The sequence below is a fragment of the Scomber scombrus genome, chromosome 12 (genome assembly GCF_963691925.1).
Source record: "Scomber scombrus chromosome 12, fScoSco1.1, whole genome shotgun sequence".
In the NCBI taxonomy this organism is placed as follows: Eukaryota; Metazoa; Chordata; class Actinopteri; order Scombriformes; family Scombridae; genus Scomber; species Scomber scombrus.
This window is the reverse complement of record NC_084981.1, coordinates 31,055,789-31,080,788: the sequence shown is the minus strand read 5'-3', so window position 1 is coordinate 31,080,788 and position 25,000 is coordinate 31,055,789. Positions and strand designations below refer to the sequence as shown.

General features: G+C 44.0%; 1 protein-coding gene across 2 annotated transcripts in view; it reads left to right on the top strand.

The window, feature by feature from the left end:
• The window catches only part of nfkb2 (nuclear factor of kappa light polypeptide gene enhancer in B-cells 2 (p49/p100)), a 28,017-nt gene extending 3,370 nt beyond the window's left edge, over window positions 1–24,647 (top strand). For both annotated transcript variants that reach the window (XM_062430302.1, XM_062430301.1), the window contains exons 3-22: window positions 1,469–1,509; window positions 1,858–1,956; window positions 2,461–2,612; window positions 4,102–4,214; window positions 7,886–8,044; window positions 8,133–8,237; window positions 8,327–8,415; window positions 8,559–8,697; window positions 9,054–9,176; window positions 12,563–12,778; window positions 13,192–13,333; window positions 13,436–13,550; window positions 15,936–16,143; window positions 16,258–16,427; window positions 16,552–16,654; window positions 17,805–17,971; window positions 18,066–18,141; window positions 18,931–19,100; window positions 19,736–19,847; window positions 23,763–24,647. In XM_062430302.1, the coding sequence (XP_062286286.1) occupies window positions 1,469–1,509; window positions 1,858–1,956; window positions 2,461–2,612; window positions 4,102–4,214; window positions 7,886–8,044; window positions 8,133–8,237; window positions 8,327–8,415; window positions 8,559–8,697; window positions 9,054–9,176; window positions 12,563–12,778; window positions 13,192–13,333; window positions 13,436–13,550; window positions 15,936–16,143; window positions 16,258–16,427; window positions 16,552–16,654; window positions 17,805–17,971; window positions 18,066–18,141; window positions 18,931–19,100; window positions 19,736–19,847; window positions 23,763–23,833 (2,570 nt within the window). In that variant the 3' untranslated portion in view covers window positions 23,834–24,647. The remainder of the gene's footprint in view (window positions 1–1,468; window positions 1,510–1,857; window positions 1,957–2,460; window positions 2,613–4,101; window positions 4,215–7,885; window positions 8,045–8,132; window positions 8,238–8,326; window positions 8,416–8,558; window positions 8,698–9,053; window positions 9,177–12,562; window positions 12,779–13,191; window positions 13,334–13,435; window positions 13,551–15,935; window positions 16,144–16,257; window positions 16,428–16,551; window positions 16,655–17,804; window positions 17,972–18,065; window positions 18,142–18,930; window positions 19,101–19,735; window positions 19,848–23,762) is intronic.
• The last annotated feature ends 353 nt before the right edge of the window (window positions 24,648–25,000 follow it).

Genomic DNA, 25,000 nt, shown 5'->3' with positions numbered 1-25,000 from the left:
TAGATTATAGATTATAGATGATAGATTATAGATGATAGATGATAGATTATAGATTATAGATTATAGATGATAGATGATAGATTATAGATTATAGATTATAGATGATAGATGATAGATTATAGATGATAGATTATAGATTATAGATTATAGATTATAGATGATAGATGATAGATTATAGATGATAGATTATAGATTATAGATGATAGATTATAGATTATAGATTATAGATTATAGATGATAGATGATAGATTATAGATGATAGATTATAGATGATAGATTATAGATTATAGATTATAGATTATAGATGATAGATTATAGATGATAGATTATAGATGATAGATTATAGATTATAGATGATAGATGATAGATTATAGATTATAGATTATAGATTATAGATGATAGATGATAGATTATAGATTATAGATGATAGATGATAGATGATAGATTATAGATTATAAATTATAGATTATAGATGATAGATTATAGATGATAGATTATAGATGATAGATGATAGATGATAGATGATAGATTATAGATGATAGATTATAGATGATAGATTATAGATTATAGATGATAGATTATAGATTATAGATTATAGATTATAGATGATAGATTATAGATGATAGATGATAGATTATAAATGATAGATTATAGATTATAGATTATAGATTATAGATTATAGATGATAGATGATAGATGATAGATTATAGATTATAGATTATAGATGATAGATTATAGATGATAGATTATAGATTATAGATTATAGATTATAGATGATAGATTATAGATGATACATTATAGATTATAGAATATAGATTATAGATGATAGATTATAGATTATAGATTATAGATTATAGATGATACATTATAGATTATAGAATATAGATGATAGATTATAGATTATAGATGATAGATTATAGATGATAGATTATAGATTATAGATTATAGATTATAGATGATAGATTATAGATTATAGATGATAGATGATAGATGATAGATTATAGATGATAGATTATAGATTATAGATGATAGATGATAGATTATAGATGATAGATTATAGATTATAGATTATAGATTATAGATGATAGATTATAGATTATAGATTATAGATGATAGATGATAGATTATAGATTATAGATGATAGATTATAGATTATAGATTATAGATGATAGATTATAGATGATAGATTATAGATGATAGATGATAGATTATAGATTATAGATGATCTGTAGTGAAGCTGTTGCTCCTGCTGGTGATTTTTGGTAACACAAACTTCTTCTTCATACCATGAAGCAGTTCTGAGTCATTGGGTGAAATGAGACTTTGGACATTTGATTCATCAGAACCAGAACTTGTCAGGAAGTGGGAACCTTCATGAGGGGAAATCACCTCCTTCCTCCTTCTCACCTCAAACAGTGTCAGTGTGTGATCGCCCAATCAAATGAAACTGTATGTGTTTGTGTTCCAGCTCACGGTCCGTACATTCAAATCATCGAGGAGCCCAAACAGGTGAGATCACTTCCTGTCACACTAAAAATGACTCATCAAAATATGAAATCACAGTTAACATTTATAATGTCTACTTCAGTAACGCAATATCAACCCTCTGCTGTTACAGTATCAATACATTTACACACACACACACACACACACACACACACTCAGGTGATTTCCCTGGTCATGTTGATCCACGTCTTATTGTGACAGTCACTTCCTGTAATCCAGGGTTTTCCCATCAGTCATAACAACACGGGACAGACTGAGTGACTGAGTGACTGAGTGACTGAGTGACTGAGTGATGGGAGTTTCTGGTCACATGACTTCAGTGACAGACTGACTAACTGTTTGTGTTCTCAGAGGGGATTTCGTTTCCGTTATGAGTGCGAGGGTCCGTCCCACGGTGGGCTGCCAGGGGCCTCCAGCGAGAAGAACAGGAGGACCTACCCAACCGTGAAGGTGGGCAACATGTCAACAACCACACAGCAACATGTCAACAACCACACAGCAACATGTCAACAACCACACAGCAACATGTCAACAACCACACAGCAACATGTCAACAACCACACAGCAACATGTCAACAACCACACAGCAACATGTCAACAACCACACAGCAACATGTCAACAACCACACAGCAACATGTCAACAACCACACAGCAACATGTCAACAACCACACAGCAACATGTCAACAACCACACAGCAACATGTCAACAACAGAGCTAAACGTCTTTAGCTCTTTAACAGGAAGAACACAGTAACTGTTCTTAGATCAGTTAGTTTCTTTGGATCCAAACATTAAAGATAAATATATTAAAATGATCAGCAGTGTTTTAACACATCGTCCCAAAAGCTTCAATAAGTTTCCGTTTCTTAAACTCGTCTTTATTTCAGACGTTGTTGAGTGTTGTTATCTGTTTGATATGAAATGATAATATTTCCTGTCTCGTCACGTTTCAGATTAATAACTATGTGGGTAACGCCCGTGTGGAGGTGCAGCTGGTGACGCACACCGAACCCCCCCAGGTCCACGCTCACAGTCTGGTGGGGCGACACTGCACCGAGAAGGGAACCTGCACGCTGGACGTCGGCCCCAACGACCTCACCGCCTCGTCAGTATCCAATCAGAGCACTGTATTCATCCAATCAGAGCGCTGCATTCATCCAATCAGAGTTCTGCATTCATCCAATCAGAGTTCTGCATTCATCCAATCAGAGCTCTGCATTCATCCAATCAGAGCGCTGCATTCATCCAATCAGAGCTCTGCATTCAGCCAATCAGAGCTCTGCATTCAGCCAATCAGAGCTCTGCATTCACCCAATCAGAGCGCTGCATTCATCCAATCAGAGCTCTGCATTCATCCAATCAGAGCGCTGCATTCATCCAATCAGAGCTCTGCATTCAGCCAATCAGAGCTCTGCATTCAGCCAATCAGAGCTCTGCATTCACCCAATCAGAGCTCTGCATTCACCCAATCAGAGCTCTGCATTCAGCCAATCAGAGTGCTGCATTCATCCAATCAGAGTGCTGCATTCATCCAATCAGAGTGCTGCATTCATCCAATCACAGTGCTGCATTCATCCAATCAGAGCTCTGCATTCATCCAATCACAGTGCTGCATTCAGCCAATCAGAGTGCTGCATTCATCCAATCAGAGTGCTGCATTCATCCAATCAGAGCTCTGTATTCAGCCAATCAGAGCTCTGCATTCATCCAATCAGAGCTCTGTATTCAGCCAATCAGAGCTCTGCATTCATCCAATCAGAGCTCTGCATTCATCCAATCAGAGCTCTGTATTCAGTCAATCAGAGCTCTGCATTCATCCAATCAGAGCTCTGCATTCAGCCAATCAGAGCTCTGCATTCAGCCAATCAGAGCTCTGCATTCACCCAATCAGAGCTCTGCATTCATCCAATCAGAGCTCTGTATTCAGCCAATCAGACCTCTGCATTCATCCAATCAGAGTGCTGCATTCATCCAATCACAGTGCTGCATTCATCCAATCAGAGCACTGTATTCATCCAATCACAGTGCTGCATTCATCCAATCAGAGCTCTGCATTCATCCAATCAGAGCTCTGCATTCAGCCAATCAGAGCTCTGTATTCAGCCAATCAGAGCTCTGCATTCATCCAATAACAGTGCTGCATTCATCCAATCAGAGTGCTGCATTCATCCAATCACAGTGCTGCATTCATCCAATCACAGTGCTGCATTCATCCAATCACAGTGCTGCATTCATCCAATCAGAGCTCTGCATTCATCCAATCAGAGCTCTGCATTCATCCAATCAGAGCTCTGTATTCAGCCAATCAGAGCTCTGTATTCAGCCAATCAGAGCTCTGCATTCATCCAATCAGGAGAACAGAACAAAAGAAATGATTGGTTGATTAATTGATAATGATCAGATCACATATCAATAAGGAATATGACTAAGAGTGAAACCTCTGAGGAGAGAAATGATTCATAACAGAGAAAAAGTTCAAACTTTACAAAACATGAAGTTTGATTAAAAGCTGGAATATGAAAGTGAGATTATTCAGATGAAATACATTTATACAGGAAATGACTCATTCAACACATTTATGTTTTGTGTTGCAGGTTCAGTAATCTGGGAATTCTTCACGTTACCAAGAAAGGAGTCGTTGAGATTCTGTGTAGAAGACTGAAAGAAGAGAGGAAGAGACAGAAAGGGCCTCACAGTGCTCTCTCAGGTAACTGTTATTACTATAGTGTTATTATAGTGTTATTATAGTGTTATTATAGTGTTATTATAGTGTTACTATAGTGTTATTACTATAGTGTTATTATAGTGTTATTATAGTGTTACTATAGGGTTATTATAGTGTTACTATAGTGTTATTATAGTGTTATTACTATAGTGTTATTATAGTGTTATTATAGTGTTACTATAGTGTTATTATAGGGTTATTATAGTGTTACTATAGTGTTATTATAGGGTTATTATAGTGTTATTATAGTGTTATTATAGTGTTATTACTATAGTGTTATTATAGTGTTATTACTATAGTGTTATTATAGTGTTATTATAGTGTTATTATAGTGTTATTATAGGGTTATTATAGTGTTATTACTATAGTGTTACTATAGTGTTATTATAGTGTTATTATAGTGTTACTATAGGGTTATTATAGTGTTATTATAGTGTTACTATAGTGTTATTATAGTGTTATTATAGTGTTATTACTATAGTGTTATTATAGTGTTATTATAGTGTTACTATAGTGTTATTATAGTGTTATTATAGTGTTATTACTATAGTGTTATTATAGTGTTATTACTATAGTGTTATTATAGTGTTATTATAGTGTTACTATAGTGTTATTATAGTGTTATTATAGTGTTATTACTATAGTGTTATTATAGTGTTATTACTATAGTGTTATTATAGTGTTATTATAGTGTTACTATAGTGTTATTATAGTGTTATTATAGTGTTACTATAGTGTTATTATAGTGTTATTACTATAGTGTTATTATAGTGTTACTATAGTGTTATTATAGTGTTATTATAGTGTTATTACTATAGTGTTATTATAGTGTTACTATAGTGTTATTATAGTGTTATTATAGTGTTACTATAGTGTTATTATAGTGTATATATATTATAGTATTATAGTGAAGCATGTAAGACTGCAGCTCTGTCTCCTGGTCTGGACTCTGGGTTGTCATGGGTTTGGGTCGATGAATTCGGCCATATTTCTAGATATGAGAGCAGCTCCGTCCAAAGTGGGATGTATGCCGTCTCTCCTAATCAGACCCACATCATTATCTGGACACCACCTCGACAACCAGCGGTTAAATGATGACATGCGGCTATACATGTCATCACTGATCAGATTAGGCCCAGAGAAAACTACGGAGTCCGACATTGTTTTAGCAAATGTACACACCGACTCAACATTAATTTTAGTGACCTCCGATTGGCGTAATCGGAGGTCATTTCCACCGGCATGAATGATAATCTTACTGTATCTATGTTTATCCATAGCCAGCAGTTTTAAAGTTGACTCTATGTCGCCCGCTCTGGCCCCAGGAATACATTTGACTATGGTCCCTGGTGTCGCTAATTTCACGTTTCTGACTATGGAGCTACCAATGATCAGAGTCTGTTCCTCAGCAGGTGTGTTGCTGAGTGGGGAGAATCTGTTTGAAACATGAAGTGGTTGGTGGTGAACCGTGGGCTTCTGTTTGGGGCTATGCTTCCTTCGATTAGTCACCCACCTGCCCTGGTTTCCCAGCTGCTTGAGAGCTACCGGGGGATTAGCAGCTATGCTAACACTGGCTGCAGGACGGCTCGCACCGGTTACTGGGGCCTGGCTAATAACTGGAGCTAGCTGGCTATCCTTGGTGCGGAGCCGCGTTTCTAACTCACTAAGCCTCGCCTCCAAAACTGCAAACAGACTACACTTAGTACAAGTATCATTACCGTCAAAGGAGGCAGAGGAGTAGCTAAACATGTGACACACCGAGCAAGATAGAGCAGAAGAGTGAGAAGAGGGGAGAGAAGCCATGGCTAACCGCTAACCAAGATTAGCTGTGGAGCTAACCGGAGCTAACAATAGAGCTAAAGCAACAGAAGTTTAAAACTGTGGGTTTTAAGAGATAAAAGCAAGAAGCGCTTTAAACCAAACAAACGTATGCTTAAGTGTACAATTAATAAGTATCAACAGGAATTAAGAATATATAAAAGTTAGCGGAGTAGAGAGCAGAGACGCTAACGCTAACAGTACACAGTAACACAGACGGTAACAGGAAGTGACGGAATACGCTTACCGGAAACTACGTGATCACCTGTACTTTCTGTCAGACAGTAAAGTACTAGTACCTCTAACTGTACTACAGTAAAGTACTAATACCTGTAACTGTACTACAGTAAAGTACTAGTACCTGTAACTGTACTACAGTAAAGTACTAGTACCTGTAACTGTACTACAGTAAAGTACTAGTACCTCTAACTGTACTACAGTAAAGTACTAGTACCTCTAACTGTACTACAGTAAAGTACTAGTACCTCTAACTGTACTACAGTAAAGTACTAGTACCTCTAACTGTACTACAGTAAAGTACTAGTACCTCTAACTGTACTGCAGTAAAGTACAAGTACCTCTAACTGTACTGCAGTAAAGTACTAGTACCTCTAACTGTACTGCAGTAAAGTACTAGTACCTGTAACTGTACTACAGTAAAGTACTAGTACCTGTAACTGTACTACAGTAAAGTACTAGTACCTCTAACTGTACTGCAGTAAAGTACTAGTACCTCTAACTGTACTACAGTAAAGTACTAGTACCTCTAACTGTACTACAGTAAAGTACTAGTACCTCTAACTGTACTACAGTAAAGTACAAGTACCTCTAACTGTACTACAGTAAAGTACTAGTACCTCTAACTGTACTACAGTAAAGTACTAGTACCTCAAACTGTACTACAGTAAAGTACTAGTACCTCTAACTGTACTACAGTAAAGTACTAGTACCTCTAACTGTACTACAGTAAAGTACTAGTACCTCTAACTGTACTACAGTAAAGTACTAGTACCTCTAACTGTACTACAGTAAAGTACTAGTACCTCTAACTGTACTACAGTAAAGTACTAGTACCTCTAACTGTACTACAGTAAAGTACTAGTACCTCTAACTGTACTACAGTAAAGTACTAGTACCTCTAACTGTACTACAGTACTGTAGTAAATGAACTTTCCATCAGTACAAAGTGAAGCTTCAGACAGATGGATGAACTGCTGTTTGTCTCCATCAGAGGCAGAGGAGGCGTTCCTGATGAAGTACTGCAGTATTATGCAGTATTATGCAGTACTATGCAGTACTATGCAGTACTATGTAGTATTATGCAGTACTATGCAGTACTATGCAGTATTATGCAGTATTATGCAGTATTATGCAGTATTATGTAGTATTATGCAGTATTATGTAGTATTATGCAGTATTATGCAGTACTATGCAGTACTATGCAGTATTATGCAGTACTATGCAGTACTATGTAGTATTATGTAGTATTATGCAGTATTATGTAGTATTATGCAGTATTATGCAGTATTATGCAGTACTATGCAGTACTATGCAGTATTATGCAGTACTATGCAGTACTATGCAGTACTATGCAGTACTATAAGCAGTATTATGCAGTACTATGCAGTACTATGCAGTACTATGTAGTATTATGCAGTACTATGCAGTACTATGCAGTATTATGCAGTATTATGCAGTATTATGTAGTATTATGCAGTACTATGCAGTATTATGCAGTATTATGCAGTACTATGCAGTATTATGCAGTACTATGCAGTACTATGCAGTACTATGCAGTACTATGCAGTACTATAAGCAGTATGTTGCCCTCTCAGAGGCCGAGGAGGCGTCCCTGCTGAAGGAGGCCAAGGCTTTGGGGAAGGTGATGGATCTGAACATCGTCAGGTTAAAGTTCACAGCTTTCCTTCAGGACAGTAACGGAGGTTTCACCAGAGCTCTGAAACCGGTGGTGTCCAACCCGATCTACGACAGCAGTGAGTCCAACATGAAGCTTTTACTGCACTCACACAATAACTGATCATATTTCATAATGAATGATAAATGATGAATGGATCTGTGTAGAGTCTCCAAACGCTTCCAATCTGAAAATCTCTCGGATGGATAAAACGTGCGGCTCGGTTCTGGGAGGAGACGAGATCTTCCTGCTCTGTGACAAAGTCCAGAAAGGTCAGAACATTTATTTTTATTAATATTAGAACTTTCTCTCATTGTTATTGTTGTTATAACTTCCTCCCATCATGCCTTTGTGCTTGCAGATGACATAGAGATCCGTTTCTACGAGGAGGACGAGGAGGGCGGCTGGGAGGCGTTCGGAGACTTCTCTCCCACTGACGTTCATAAACAGGTAGAAGCAGATATAATATATAATATATAATATCTATATATAATATATATCATCTGACAGGCTGCCCTAACCCTAACCCCGTCTCTGTGAATAAACTGAGTCAGATTCAGTGACTCAGTGTTTCCTTCTTCTTCTGTCCTCAGTACGCCATCGTGTTCAAAACGCCGGCCTATCACAGCGCAGAGATCGAGCGTCCCGTCACTGTGTTCCTGCAGCTGAAGAGGAAGAAGGCCGGCGACCGCAGCGACCCCAAACAGTTCACCTACATCCCACAGGTCCAAGGTCTGAGTTGCATTCACCCTGACCCTGACCCTGACCCTGACCCTGACCCTAACCCTGACCCTAACCCTAACCCTAACCCCTGACCCTAACCCCTAACCCTAACCCCTAACCCTATCCCCTAACCCTAACCCCTGACCCTAACCCTAACCCTAACCCCTAACCCTAACCCCTAACCCTATCCCCTGACCCTAACCCTGACCCTAACCCCTAACCCTGACCCGTTTTTCCCGCAGTGGAAACTTTCAGTCTGAGCTTCTTCACATCATCTTTCACTCTTTCTTTCCACTTCTACTGTTATAAGCTTTACATTTCCCGTGTGTTTCCCCTCCTCGTCTCATCTTCATCTGTTCTCGCAGACAAAGAGGAGGTGATGAGGAAGAAGCAGAAGCCACTGCCTCACTATGAGCCCTGGAGAGGAGGAGGAGGAGGAGGAGGAAGAGGAGGAGGAGCTGGGAGCTTTGGAGGAGGAGGAGGAGGAGGTAAAGATCACAGAGATACAAACATCCATTATAGGATTATTAACTCATATTATTTTAAGATAAACAATCCATTTGTAAATTCTTTGGATTATTTTCTTTGCTCATAGGAAGTTGGTGCTACTTCCTTCATTATAATTCATAATGATCAATATGCTGAACACATTTATGATCTGATGCTAATTTTAGGAAACAGAGTCAAAGTAGTTCTGTTTCTTTGGTTGTTTTGAATGTAAAAGCAGTTTTTCATCATCACTGCTAACTGCTAACTGCTAACTAGCCTGTTGAGAAGCTGCTGTGTCAGCATTTCATTTCTTTATATTTATGAATGAACTGTTCTGGCCATTTTATATTAAGAAGCACAAACTCATTCGTTGTCTGTCTGATAGTTTATTCAGTTGTCTGCAGACGGACTCCTTGCTGTCTCAAGCGTTGAGATGAGTGAGCCCAGAGCAGAGGAAATACTCAGATTATATACAATACATTATCTTGTGAAAGGATGACATTGTTCTACCATCAGAACAATGTCAGCAAAATAGTCATAATGTGTGTACAATCAGGACAATGGTTAGTCAGTAGATTTTAACATACATGATGTTCACTCAATCAGCAGATTATGACACACACACCTAATCATATGACATAGTTGCTCATTTGTATCAGAGAAGATGAATAATAAGAATTCCCATTACAGAACTGTTAGATGATCTTTGTTGGATCCTCAGCAGCTTTGTGTTTGCACTAATATTGTTGTTATGATGCTTCTCATATATCATAAGATAGATCAGACTTCAGTGTTTATGTCCATAACCCTTACCCAGCCTTACCCAGCCTTCCATAACCCAGCCTTCCCTAACCATAACCCAGCCTTCCCTCACCCTTTCCCAGCCTTCCCTTACCCAGCCTTCCCTTACCCTTTCCCAGCCTTCCCTAACCCAGCCTTCCCTAACCCTTACCCAGCCTTCCCTAACCCTTACCCAGCCTTCCCTAACCCTTACCCAGCCTTCCCTTACCCAGCCTTCCCTAACCCTTACCCAGCCTTACCCAGCCTTCCATAACCCAGCCTTCCCTAACCCTAACCCAGCCTTCCCTCACCCTTTCCCAGCCTTCCCTTACCCAGCCTTCCCTTACCCTTTCCCAGCCTTCCCTAACCCAGCCTTCCCTAACCCTTACCCAGCCTTACCCAGCCTTCCCTAACCCTTACCCAGCCTCCCCTTACCCAGCCTTCCCTTACCCAGCCTTCCCTTACCCTTTCCCAGCCTTCCCTAACCCAGCCTTCCCTAACCCTTACCCAGCCTTACCCAGCCTTCCCTAACCCTTACCCAGCCTCCCCTTACCCAGCCTTCCCTAACCCAGCCTTCCCTAACCCTTTCCCAGCCTAACCCAGCCTTCCCTCACCCTTTCCCAGCCTTCCATAACCCAGCCTTCCCTTACCCAGCCTTCCCTCACCCTTACCCAGCCTTACCCTGCCTTCCCTTACCCTAACCCAGCCTTCCCTTACCCTTTCCCAGCCTTCCCTTACCCAGTCTTCCCTCACCCTTACCCAGCCTTACCCTGCCTTCCCTTACCCTAACCCAGCCTTCCCTTACCCTTTCCCAGCCTTCCCTTACCCAGCCTTCCCTCACCCTTACCCAGCCTTACCCTGCCTTCCCTTACCCTAACCCAGCCTTCCCTCGCCCTTACCCAGCCTTACCCAGCCTTCCCTTACCCTAACCCAGCCTTCCCTTACCCTAACCCAGCCTTCCATAACCCAGCCTTCCCTAACCCAGCCTTCCCTTACCCAGCCTTCCCTTACCCTAACCCAGCCTTCCCTTACCCTAACCCAGCCTTCCATAACCCAGCCTTCCCTAACCCAGCCTTCCCTAACCCAGCCTTCCATAACCCAGCATTCCCTTACCCTAACCCAGCCTTCCCTAACCCTTTCCCAGCCTAACCCAGCCTTCCCTCACCCTTTCCCAGCCTTCCATAACCCAGCCTTCCCTTACCCAGCCTTCCCTCACCCTTACCCAGCCTTACCCTGCCTTCCCTTACCCTAACCCAGCCTTCCCTTACCCTTTCCCAGCCTTCCCTTACCCAGCCTTCCCTCACCCTTACCCAGCCTTACCCTGCCTTCCCTTACCCTAACCCAGCCTTCCCTCACCCTTACCCAGCCTTACCCAGCCTTCCCTTACCCTAACCCAGCCTTCCCTTACCCTAACCCAGCCTTCCATAACCCAGCCTTCCCTAACCCAGCCTTCCCTTACCCAGCCTTCCCTTACCCTAACCCAGCCTTCCCTTACCCTAACCCAGCCTTCCATAACCCAGCCTTCCCTAACCCAGCCTTCCCTAACCCAGCCTTCCATAACCCAGCATTCCCTTACCCTAACCCAGCCTTCCCTCACCCTTTCCCAGCCTTCCCTAACCCTTACCCAGCCTTCCCTAACCCTTACCCAGCATTCCCTAACCCTAACCCAGCCTTCCCTAACCCAGCCTTCCCTAACCCTTACCCAGCCTTCCCTAACCCAGCCTTCCCTAACCCTTACCCAGCCTTCCCTAACCCTTACCCAGCCGAACCCTTACCCAGCCTTCCCTAACCCTTACCCAGCCTTCCTTAACCCAGCCTTCCCTAACCCAGCCTTCCATAACCCTTACCCAGCCTTCCCTTACCCAGCCTTCCATAACCCTTACCCAGCCTTCCCTAACCCTTACCCAGCCTTCCCTTACCCAGCCTTCCCTAACCCTTACCCAGCCTTCCATAACCCTTACACAGCCTTCCCTTACCCAGCCTTCCATAACCCTTACCCAGCCTTCCCTAACCCTTACCCAGCCTAACCCTTACCCAGCCTTTCCTAACCCTTACCCAGCCTTCCATAACCCTTACCCAGCCTTCCCTAACCCTTACCCAGCCTAACCCTTACCCAGCCTTTCCTAACCCTTACCCAGCCTTTCCTAACCCTTACCCAGCCTTCCATAACCCCTTACCCAGCCTTCCCTAACCCAGCCTTCCCTAACCCAGCCTTCCCTTACCCAGCCTTCCCTTACCCAGCCTAACCCTTACCCAGCCTTCCATAACCCTTACCCAGCCTTCCCTAACCCTTACCCAGCCTTCCCTTACCCAGCCTTCCATAACCCTTACCCAGCCTTCCCTAACCCTTACCCAGCATTCCCTAACCCTAACCCAGCCTTCCATAACCCCTTACCCAGCCTTCCCTTACCCAGCCTTCCATAACCCTTACCCAGCCTTCCATAACCCCTTACCCAGCCTTCCCTTACCCAGCCTTCCATAACCCTTACCCAGCCTTCCCTTACCCAGCCTTCCATAACCCTTACCCAGCCTTCCCTTACCCAGCCTTCCATAACCCTCTGTCAGTCAGACTGTTCACGCTGAAGCTGGTTCTGTGGTTCTGCAGGGTTCCAGTTCAACCAGCAGATGAACGGAGCAGCAGGAGGAACAGGAGGCTTCTTTTCAGGAAGCTTCACTGGTTTCGGTGGAGGAGGAGCCCAGATGTCAAACTCCACCCAAGCTCAGCAACAGACGGGTCAGACGGGACAGACGGGACAGACGGGTCAGACGGGTCAGACGGGTCAGAATGGTTCACCACTACAACAGCAGCTTTTTCAGATAGGTAAGATATAGTTAATGGTTCTGTTACTCCATGCTGACGGTTCTGTTACTCCATGCTGACGGTTCTGTTACTACCTGCTGACGGTTCTGTTACTCCATGCTGACGGTTCTGTTACTCCATGCTGACGGTTCTGTTAGTCCATGCTGACGGTTCTGTTACTACCTGCTGACGGTTCTGTTACTACATGCTGACGGTTCTGTTACTCCATGCTGACGGTTCTGTTACTACATGTTAATGGTTCTGTTACTCCATGCTGACGGTTCTGTTACTGCATGTTAATGGTTCTGTTACTCCATGCTGACGGTTCTGTTACTACATGTTAATGGTTCTGTTACTCCATGCTGACGGTTCTGTTACTACATGTTAATGGTTCTGTTACTCCATGCTGACGGTGTGGTTCTGTTACTTTCCAGCTGCAGCTCTTCACAGCCGGGCCTCTCAGAGCGCCAGGCAGACGGCTGCAGCTCTGTTGCAGTACTGCAGCAGCGGAGACGCTCGAGTTCTGCTCGTCATCCAGAGACATCTGGTCGGCATCCAGGACACCAACGGAGACACGTGAGTCCTCCGGTTCAGAGCAGCTGACTCCAGAACCATCAGCTGACTCCAGAACCATCAGTTGATGAAGCTGTTCCACTCTTTGTGTTTGTGTGTCTGCAGACCTTTACACCTCGCCGTCATCCACCAGCAGGCCGCTGTGATCCAGCAGCTGATCCACATCCTGCTGAGCAGCCAGCAGCAAGCCTTCATCAACAACCCCAACCACCTGAGACAGGTAACTACACCCAATTACACCACCTGAGACAGGTAACTACACCCTAATACACCACCTGAGACAGGTAACTACACCCAATTACACCACCTGAGACAGGTAACTACACCCAATTACACCACCTGAGACAGGTAACTACACCCTAATACACCACCTGAGACAGGTAACTACACCCTAATACACCACCTGAGACAGGTAACTACACCCTAATACACCACCTGAGACAGGTAACTACACCCAATTACACCACCTGAGACAGGTAACTACACCCAATTACACCACCCGAGACAGGTAACTACACCTAACTACACCACCTGAGACAGGTAACTACACCCTAATACACCACCTGAGACAGGTAACTACACCCAATTACACCACCTGAGACAGGTAACTACACCCTAATACACCACCTGAGACAGGTAACTACACCCAATTACACCACCTGAGACAGGTAACTACACCCAATTACACCACCTGAGACAGGTAACTACACCCAATTACACCACCTGAGACAGGTAACTACACCCAATTACACCACCTGAGACAGGTAACTACACCCTAATACACCACCTGAGACAGGTAACTACACCCAATTACACCACCCGAGACAGGTAACTACACCTAACTACACCACCTGAGACAGGTAACTACACCCTAATACACCACCTGAGACAGGTAACTACACCCAATTACACTACCTGAGACAAGTAACTACACCCAATTACACCACCTGAGACAGGTAACTACACCCAATTACACCACCTGAGACAGGTAACTACACCCTAATACACCACCTGAGACAGGTAACTACACCCTATTACACCACCTAAGACAGGTAACTACACCTAACTACACCACCTGAGACAGGTAACTACACCCTAATACACCACCTGAGACAGGTAACTACACCCTAATACACCACCTGAGACAGGTAACTACACCCTAATACACCACCTGAGACAGGTAACTACACCCAATTACACCACCTGAGACAGGTAACTACACCTAACTACACCACCTGAGACAGGTAACTACACCCTAATACACCACCTGAGACAGGTAACTACACCCAATTACACTACCTGAGACAAGTAACTACACCCAATTACACCACCTGAGACAGGTAACTACACCCAATTACACCACCTGAGACAGGTAACTACACCCTAATACACCACCTGAGACAGGTAACTACACCCTATTACACCACCTGAGACAGGTAACTACACCTAACTACACCACCTGAGACAGGTAACTACACCCTAATACACCACCTGAGACAGGTAACTACACCCTAATACACCACCTGAGACAGGTAACTACATCCTATTACACCACCTGAGATAGGTAACTACACCCTATTACACCACCTGAGACAGGTAACTACACCCAATTACACTACCTGAGACAAGTAACTACACCCAATTACACCACCTGAGACAGGTAACTACACCCAATTACACCACCTGAGACAGGTAACTACACCCTAATACACCACCTGAGACAGGTAACTACACCCTATTACACCACCTGAGACAGGTAACTACACCTAACTACACCACCTGAGACAGGTAACTACACCCTAATACACCACCTGAGACAGGTAACTACACCCTAATACACCACCTGAGACAGGTAACTACATCCTATTACACCACCTGAGATAGGTAACTACACCCTATTACACCACCTGAGACAGGTAACTACACCTAACTACACCACCTGAGACAGGTAACTACATCCTATTACACCACCTGAGACAGGTAACTACACCCTATTACACCACCTGAGATAGGTAACTACACCCTATTACACCACCTGAGACAGGTAACTACACCTTAATACACCACCTGAGACAGGTAACTACACCTTAATACACCACCTGGGCGGCTGTGGCTCAGGAGGTAGAGCGGTCGTCCTCCAATTGGAAGATTGGCGGTTCGATTCCCGGCCCCTCCAGTCTACATGTCGATGTGTCCTTGGGCAAGACACTTAACCCCTAGTTGCTCCCGTTGCTATGCCAACGGTGTATGAATGCGAGTGAATGGTTAGATTCCTCCTGATGTGCAGGTTGGCACCCTGCGTGGTAGCTGCCTGCCATCAGTGTATGAATGTGTGTGAATGAGGTGAATGAGTTGTAGTGTAAAGCGCTTTGAGTGGTCGAAAAGACTAGAAAGGCGCTATAAGTACAGTCCATTTACCATTTACCATCACCTGAGACTCACAGCTTGTCTCTGCTGTCATTCAAACCACAGTGTGATGCAGGTAGCGCGCCTGTAAACTGCTTCACCTGTAAACTGCTTCACCTGTAAACTGCTTCACCTGTAAACTGCTTCACCTGTAAACTGCTTCACCTGTAAACAGCTTCACCTCCTCTTGTCGCTGCAGACTCCTCTCCACCTGGCTGTGATCACCCGGCAGGTGAAGGTGGTGGAGGCGTTGCTGAGGGCGGGCGCCGACCCTAGCCTGCTGGACAAAGATGGCCGCAGCCCCATCCACCTGGCGGCGCTGGCGGGTGACAGCGCTACGCTCCGCCTGCTGCTGGCTCACCTGGGAGAACGCCACGCCCACATGGTGAACAGCACCGACTACCACGGTGAGAGAACACCTGGGCAGGTAGTCGGTCGGTTAGAGCCACGTACCAGCCGGAGGTCACACCTCTCTGTTTCCTGTCTACTGATAAATAAAACATCACCTGTGCTCCTCTCAGGTCTCCAGCCGCTCCACCTGGCCGTGAGGAAGGACGGCGAGCGCTGCCTCCGCCTGCTGGTGGAGGGCGGAGCCAAGATCAACGCACCTGAGCAGAAGAGCGGGAACACTGCGCTCCACCTGGCCGTCAGAGAACACCTGTTCAAGGTGGCCTGCACCCTGATCACAGAGGTACGGCACACAACTGTACACCTACACATCAGTGACATCACCGTGACATCACCGTGACATCACCGTGTCATCACCGTGACATCACCGTGACATCACTGTGACATCTGTGCTGCTTTGTTCCCAGTTGAAGGCCGACGTGAACGCGTGCACGTTTGGAGGAAACACAGCGCTGCACCTCGCTGCCAGTCTGGGCTCGCCGACCCTCTGCTCCATGCTGATCGCTGCAGGTCAGACGCCATGACATCACACAGGAAGTCACTGACAGCCTATCACACGAGTCACACGCAATGACATCACACAGGAAGTCACTGACAGCCTATCACACAAGTCACACGCAATGACATCACACAGGAGTCACATGTTTGAATTGTTCAAATCACGAAAGTACTAGAAACTGATTAATTTCATAACAATAACTTCAGGAAACTGACGGAGTGACTAAGTTAATGAGTGACTAAGTTAATGAGTGACTGAGTGACTAAGTTAATGAGTGACTGGGTGACTAAGTTAATGAGTGACTGGGTGACAGAGTTAATGAGTTCATGAGTGATTGAGTGACTGAGGGACTAAGTTAATGAGTGACTGAGTGACTAAGTTAATGAGTGACTGAGTGACAGAGTTAATGAGTGACTGAGGGACTAAGTTAATGAGTGACTGAGTGACTGAGTGACTGAGTTAATGAGTGACTGAGTGACTAAGTTAATGAGTGACTGAGTGACTAAGTTAATGAGTGACTGAGTGACAGAGTTAATGAGTGACTGAGTGATTGAGTGACTGAGTGACAGAGTTAATGAGTTAATGAGTTAATGAGTTAATGAATTAATGAGTGACTAAGTGACTAAGTTAATGAGTTCATGAGTGATTGAGTGACTGAGTGACTGAGTGACTGAGTGACTGAGTAAATGAGTGACTAAGTGACTGAGTGACTAAGTTAATGAGTGACTGAGTGACTAAGTTAATGAGTTAATGAATTAATGAGTGACTAAGTGACTGAGTGACTGAGTGACAGAGTTAATGAGTTAATGAATTAATGAGTGACTAAGTGACTGAGTGACAGAGTTAATGAGTTAATGAGTTAATGAATTAATGAGTGACTAAGTGACTGAGTGACAGAGTTAATGAGTTAATTAATTAATGAGTAACTAAGTGACTGAGTGACAGAGTTAATGAGTTAATGAATTAATGAGTGACTAAGTGACTGAGTGACAGAGTTAATGAGTTAATTAATTAATGAGTAACTAAGTGACTGAGTGACAGAGTTAATGAGTTAATGAATTAATGAGTAACTAAGTGACTGAGTGACAGAGTTAATGAGTTAATGAATTAATGAGTGACTAAGTGACTGAGTGACTGAGTGACTGAGTGACTTTCTTCCAGGTGCTGATAAGAACCTGGAGAACGACGAGCCGCTCTTCATCAGCTCCTCCTCAGACGACGATGATGATGAGGATGAACCAATCAGAGAAGCCGCCTCACAGCCAATCAACCCTCGTAAGAGACCTGCGGGCGGACACACACCTCTGGACCTCGCCAGGTGTCAGAAGGTCAGCTGATAAGATCACATGACACCGCAGACAGGAAGTGACATCACATTACACACCGTAACTGAACAGCTGTTTGTCGTCTTCCTGTCTTCAGGTCAAGAATCTGCTGAACTCACAGAGTCCGAAATCAAGTCGTCACGTCAGTAAGAAGATCAGAGCCAGCAGTGAAGGTTTGTGTCCCTGTTTCCTGTCTATTAAACACGTTCCCCGTTAATCACGGCCCCCGTTAAACACGGTCCCCATTAATCACCGTCCCCGTTAAACACGGTCCCCGTTAATCACCGTCCCCGTTAAACACGGTCCCCGTTAATCACGGTCCCCGTTAATCACGGCCCCCGTTAAACACGGTCCCCGTTAATCACGGCCCCCGTTAAACACGGTCCCCGTTAATCACCGTCCCCGTTAATCACGGTCCCCGTTAAACACGGTCCCCGTTAATCACCGTCCCCGTTAAACACGGTCCCCGTTAATCACCGTCCCCGTTAAACACGGTCCCCGTTAATCACCGTCCCCGTTAAACACGGCCCCCGTTAATCACCGTCCCCGTATAACCGTATATATATAGTATATATATAGTATATAGTGTGTATATGTATATACTATACTATATATATACATATATAGAGTGTATATATACACTCTATATATGTATATATATAGTATAGTATATATCACTATATATAAACATATAGTGATATATACACTCTATATATACATATATAGAGTGTATATATACACTCTATATATGTATATATAGAGTGTATATATCACTATATATAAACATAGAGTGATATATACACTATATATATGTATATATATAGTGTATATATCACTATACATACATATATAGATATATGTGTATATTTATAGTAATTGTTCTCAGTGTGGACGGAGCTTTACTGTCTGACCAGTTTCAAGTTAAACCAGATGAATAACTTCTCTTCTGGTCTCACCTGCAGAGGCGGAGGCGTCGGGTCTGGACGAGGACACTCTGTCCCGGCTGGTGGAGGTTCTGAGTGTGGAAGATGTTCCCTGGAAGAAACTGGCAGAGAAACTGGGAATGTTGACGTTGACTCACCTTTACCAGGACAGTCCAACGCCCTGCAGACACCTGCTGCAGCACTACAAGGTGAGCTAGCAGCTACAGCTAGCAGTTAGCAGCTAGCAGCTACAGCTAGCAGCTACAGCTAGCAGCTACAGCTAGCAGCTACAGCTAGCAGCTACAGCTAGCAGCTACAGCTAGCAGTCAGACTGAGCTGTGACGCAGGTTCGATTCCCAGATGAATCCTTTAAATCCATTAAAATACTTTATAGAAGTTTCAATTTAATAAATAAATTGTTAAAATAACAGTTATTCATACCTATGTACTGTGTGTGTTACTGTGTTACTGTGTGTGTGTGTGTGTGTGTGTTACTGTGTGTGTGTGTTACTGTGTGTGTGTGTGTGTTACTGTGTTACTGTGTGTGTGTGTGTTACTGTGTGTGTGTGTGTGTTACTGTGTGTGTGTGTGTGTGTGTGTGTTACTGTGTGTGTGTGTGTGTGTGTGTGTGTTACTGTGTGTGTGTGTGTGTGTGTTACTGTGTGTGTGTGTGTGTGTTACTGTGTGTGTGTGTGTTACTGTGTGTTACTGTGTGTGTTACTGTGTTACTGTGTGTGTGTGTGTGTTACTGTGTGTGTGTGTGTGTGTTACTGTGTGTGTGTGTGTGTTACTGTGTGTGTGTGTGTGTGTGTGTGTGTGTGTGTGTGTGTGTGTGTGTGTGTAGTTGGGTGGAGGTCCAGTTGACGGTCTGGTTGAAGCTCTTCACTCTCTCGGTCTGAAAGAAGGAGTCAGACTGCTGAGAAACACTGAGAGACAAGATGATAAACACAGCACAGGTAACACACACACACACACACACACACACACACACACACACACAGGTAACACACACACACACACACACACAGTAACACACACACACACACACACAGTAACACACACACACACACAATAACACACACACACAGTAACACACACACACACAGTAACACACACACACACACAGTAACACACACACACACACACAGTAACACACACACACACACACACAGTAACACACACACACAGTAACACACACACACACACAGTAACACACACACACAGTAACACACACACACACACACAGTAACACACACACACACACAGTAACACACACACACACACACACAGTAACACACACACACACACACAGTAACACACACACACACACAGTAACACACACACAGTAACACACACAGACACACACACAGTAACACACACACACACAGTAACACACACAGACACACACACAGTAACACACACAATAACACACACAGACACACACACACAGTAACACACACAGACACACACACACACACACAGTAACACACACACAGTAACACACACACACACACAGTAACACACACAGACACACACACAGTAACACACAGTAACACACACAGACACACACACAGTAACACACACAGACACACACACACACACACACAGTAACACACACACAGTAACACACACACACACACAGTAACACACACAGACACACACACAGTAACACACACAGACACACACACACACACACACACAGGTAACACACACACACACACACAGTAACACACACACACACACACACACAGTAACACACACACACAATAACACACACACACAGTAACACACACACACACAGTAACACACACACACACACACACAGTAACACACACACACACACACACACACACAGTAACACACACACACAGTAACACACACACACACAGTAACACACACACACACACAGTAACACACACACACACACACACAGTAACACACACACACACACACACAGTAACACACACACACACACACACAGTAACACACACACACACACACACAGTAACACACACACACACAGTAACACACACAGACACACACAGTAACACACACAATAACACACACAGACACACACACAGACACACACAGACACACACACAGTAACACACACAGACACACACACACACAGTAACACACACACACACACACACAGTAACACACACAGACACACACACAGTAACACACACAGACACACACACACACACACACACAGTAACACACACACAGTAACACACACACACACACAGTAACACACACAGACACACACACACACACAGTCCCTTATTGCCTCATCTTTAATATTAATTTCAGTTTTTCTATAATTAGTATTTAAATTGAAGTTTGTTGTAGTTTCCCGTTCTGTCCACCAGAGGAAGTCTCAGCATCATCAGTAGACCCTTCACAGCTTGTAAACAGTGTGACGTATGTTTGGGGGCGGGGCTTAGCTGGAGTATGTTTAGGGGCGGGGCTTAGCTGGAGTATGTTTAGGGGCGGGCCTTGCTTGGAGTATGTTTGGGGGCGGGGCTTAGCTGGAGTATGTTTAGGGGCGGGGCTTAGCTGGAGTATGTTTAAGGGGCGGGGCTTAGCTGGAGTATGTTTAGGGGCGGGGCTTAGCTGGAGTATGTTTGGGGGCGGGCCTTGCTTGGAGTATGTTTGGGGGCGGGGCTTAGCTGGAGTATGTTTAAGGGGCGGGGCTTAGCTTGAGTATGTTTAGGGGCGGGGCTTAGCTGGAGGCAAAACATCTCAAAAGGTATAGCTTGTAAACGCAGGTTAGCGTGTTTTAACAGACGCCGGTTAGCGTGTTTTAACAGACGCCGGTTAGTGTGTTTTAACGGACGCCGGTTAGCGTGTTTTAACGGACGCCGGCTAGCGTGTTTTAACGGACGCCGGTTAGCGTGTTTTAACAGATGCCGGCTAGCGTGTTTTAACAGACGCCGGTTAGCGTGTTTTAACAGACGCCGGTTAGCGTGTTTTAACGGACGCCGGCTAGCGTGTTTTAACGGACGCCGGTTAGCGTGTTTTAACAGATGCCGGCTAGCGTGTTTTAACAGACGCCGGTTAGCGTGTTTTAACAGACGCCGGTTAGCGTGTTTTAACGGACGCCGGCTAGCGTGTTTTAACAGATGCCGGCTAGCGTGTTTTAACAGACGCCGGTTAGCGTGTTTTAACGGACGCCGGCTAGCGTGTTTTAACAGACGCCGGTTAGCGTGTTTTAACGGACGCCGGCTAGCGTGTTTTAACGGACGCCGGTTAGCGTGTTTTAACAGATGCCGGCTAGCGTGTTTTAACAGACGCCGGTTAGCGTGTTTTAACAGACGCCGGTTAGCGTGTTTTAACGGACGCCGGCTAGCGTGTTTTAACGGACGCCGGTTAGCGTGTTTTAACAGATGCCGGCTAGCGTGTTTTAACGGACGCCGGTTAGCATGTTTTAACGGACGCCGGCTAGCGTGTTTTAACGGACGCCGGTTAGCGTGTTTCAACGGACGCCGGTTAGCGTGTTTTAACGGACGCCGGCTAGCGTGTTTTAACGGACGCCGGTTAGCGTGTTTTAACAGATGCCGGCTAGCGTGTTTTAACAGACGCCGGTTAGCGTGTTTTAACAGACGCCGGTTAGTGTGTTTTAACGGACGCCGGTTAGCGTGTTTTAACGGACGCCGGCTAGCGTGTTTTAAGGGACGCCGGTTAGCGTGTTTTAACAGATGCCGGCTAGCGTGTTTTAACAGACGCCGGTTAGCGTGTTTTAACGGACGCCGGCTAGCGTGTTTTAACGGACGCCGGTTAGCGTGTTTTAACAGATGCCGGCTAGCGTGTTTTAACGGACGCCGGTTAGCGTGTTTTAACGGACGCCGGCTAGCGTGTTTTAACGGACGCCGGTTAGCGTGTTTCAACGGACGCCGGTTAGCGTGTTTTAACGGACGCCGGCTAGCGTGTTTTAACGGACGCCGGTTAGCGTGTTGTAACAGATGCCGGCTAGCGTGTTTTAACAGACGCCGGTTAGCGTGTTTTAACAGACGCCGGTTAGCGTGTTTTAACGGACGCCGGCTAGCGTGTTTTAAGGGACGCCGGTTAGCGTGTTTTAACAGATGCCGGCTAGCGTGTTTTAACAGACGCCGGTTAGCGTGTTTTAACGGACGCCGGCTAGCGTGTTTTAACGGACGCCGGTTAGCGTGTTTTAACAGATGCCGGCTAGCGTGTTTTAACGGACGCCGGTTAGCGTGTTTTAACGGACGCCGGCTAGCGTGTTTTAACGGACGCCGGTTAGCGTGTTTCAACGGACGCCGGTTAGCGTGTTTTAACGGACGCCGGCTAGCGTGTTTTAACGGACGCCGGTTAGCGTGTTGTAACAGATGCCGGCTAGCGTGTTTTAACAGACGCCGGTTAGCGTGTTTTAACAGACGCCGGTTAGCGTGTTTTAACGGACGCCGGTTAGCGTGTTTTAACGGACGCCGGCTAGCGTGTTTTAACGGACGCCGGCTAGCGTGTTTTAACGGACGCCGGCTAGCGTGTTTTAACGGACGCCGGTTAGCGTGTTTCAACGGACGCCGGTTAGCGTGTTTTAACGAGTTTTGGCAAGAATGGACAAGGAAAAATCTAATTTGAGTAAATATGTAAATACACAAACTCTCCGAGACTGTGAGTGTTATTTAAAAACATATAATTATATTTAAATACAATGAATTAACATATAAAGATGAAATAAGCTTTCATTGTACTGGATCATAGTAATTAACTAATAACTTAATGATTAATTACAGCTGATTGAACGTTAGCAACACATTTATAAACAATATAATAAAAACATCTGAATGTACTTTTAAAAAAAAATGTTTTTCAAACTTCTCACTGATGTTTTTTTTCTCTCCAATCAGACGCTCACGTCGACAGCGGCTTCGGCAGCCAGCCAATGGAAGAGGAGGAGCCAGCCGTGGCCAATCAGTGACGAGCACGGAGCGTCAGCAGAGTTTAAAATGAATAAAAATCATTTTTATTCTTTAATTTCCAACTTTAATTTATATTTTCTGTATTTTTCCTTGAAGTCCTGGAACGTTTCTGTCAGAGAAATATTATTGATTATTGATTATTGATCGAAGAAGCTGATCAGCAGCTGTGACATCATCAGCAGGACTCACCTGTCTGTGACATCATCAGCAGGACTCACCTGTCTGTGACATCATCAGCACAGCTGTGCTTCATTCAGTGAAAACGAGCCCGTATGGAAGCTCATTTGTGCCGATAAAATAAAATGAAATGAAGTTTTATTAACAATAATAAAAAGAAGTTAAATTATTAGAATTAAAACTAAATAATAAAAATAAAAACATGAGAAAGTTACAACGGGTCAAATTTGGAGTTATGAGATAAAAAAGTTAAATGATTATATTTAAAGCTTAATGATGAAGACTAAAGAAAAAGCTTCCACGTCTGTTACTGAACATTAAACGTTTAAATCTGGTCAAATAATTAAAATATAAACCAGATTTATTGTCTAATTTAAAACATAAAGGTTATTTTCTGGCAGAAATGAGCTTCCATAATGTTTCATGTTTACTCTCAACATAAGATATTAAAAACTAAATGTTATTTAGTCATGTTTTAAATGTTGTTTTATTAACGGCTTTTATTCTCGTTATCGTCAGTAATTAAAAAGCTCGTCAGGAAGAATTCGGTTCGTTCTGATTCTGCTTTTTTTGTATTTTTCTGTAAAAACTTTAAATCAGTTTTAAGGTGAAATAAAATCGACTCTCACGCCTGAACCTTGTTGAAGTCTTTATTTGTCCTCTATACCTTCAGATTGTTTCAACAGTTTTTACACAAACTAAATTCAGTCAGCTGATCAATTAACTCAAAATAACCAGCTGGCAGTATGGCTTCATTTACCCACAATGCTTTGCTGCTTTACATCAATCAGCTGACGGAGGAAAAGATGGAGGGATGAAGTTCCTTTAATTCATTAACGAGTCACATGACGCTCACGCTGGTCTCCCTTAGTTACCGTTGCTAACGCGTCAACCTGTCAATCAGGTTTGTTCGTAGAATCCACAAAAGTTCGTAAACGACTTGAATGTGAATCTGTTTGTACGACTGTTTAACATAAACACGTCGGCTC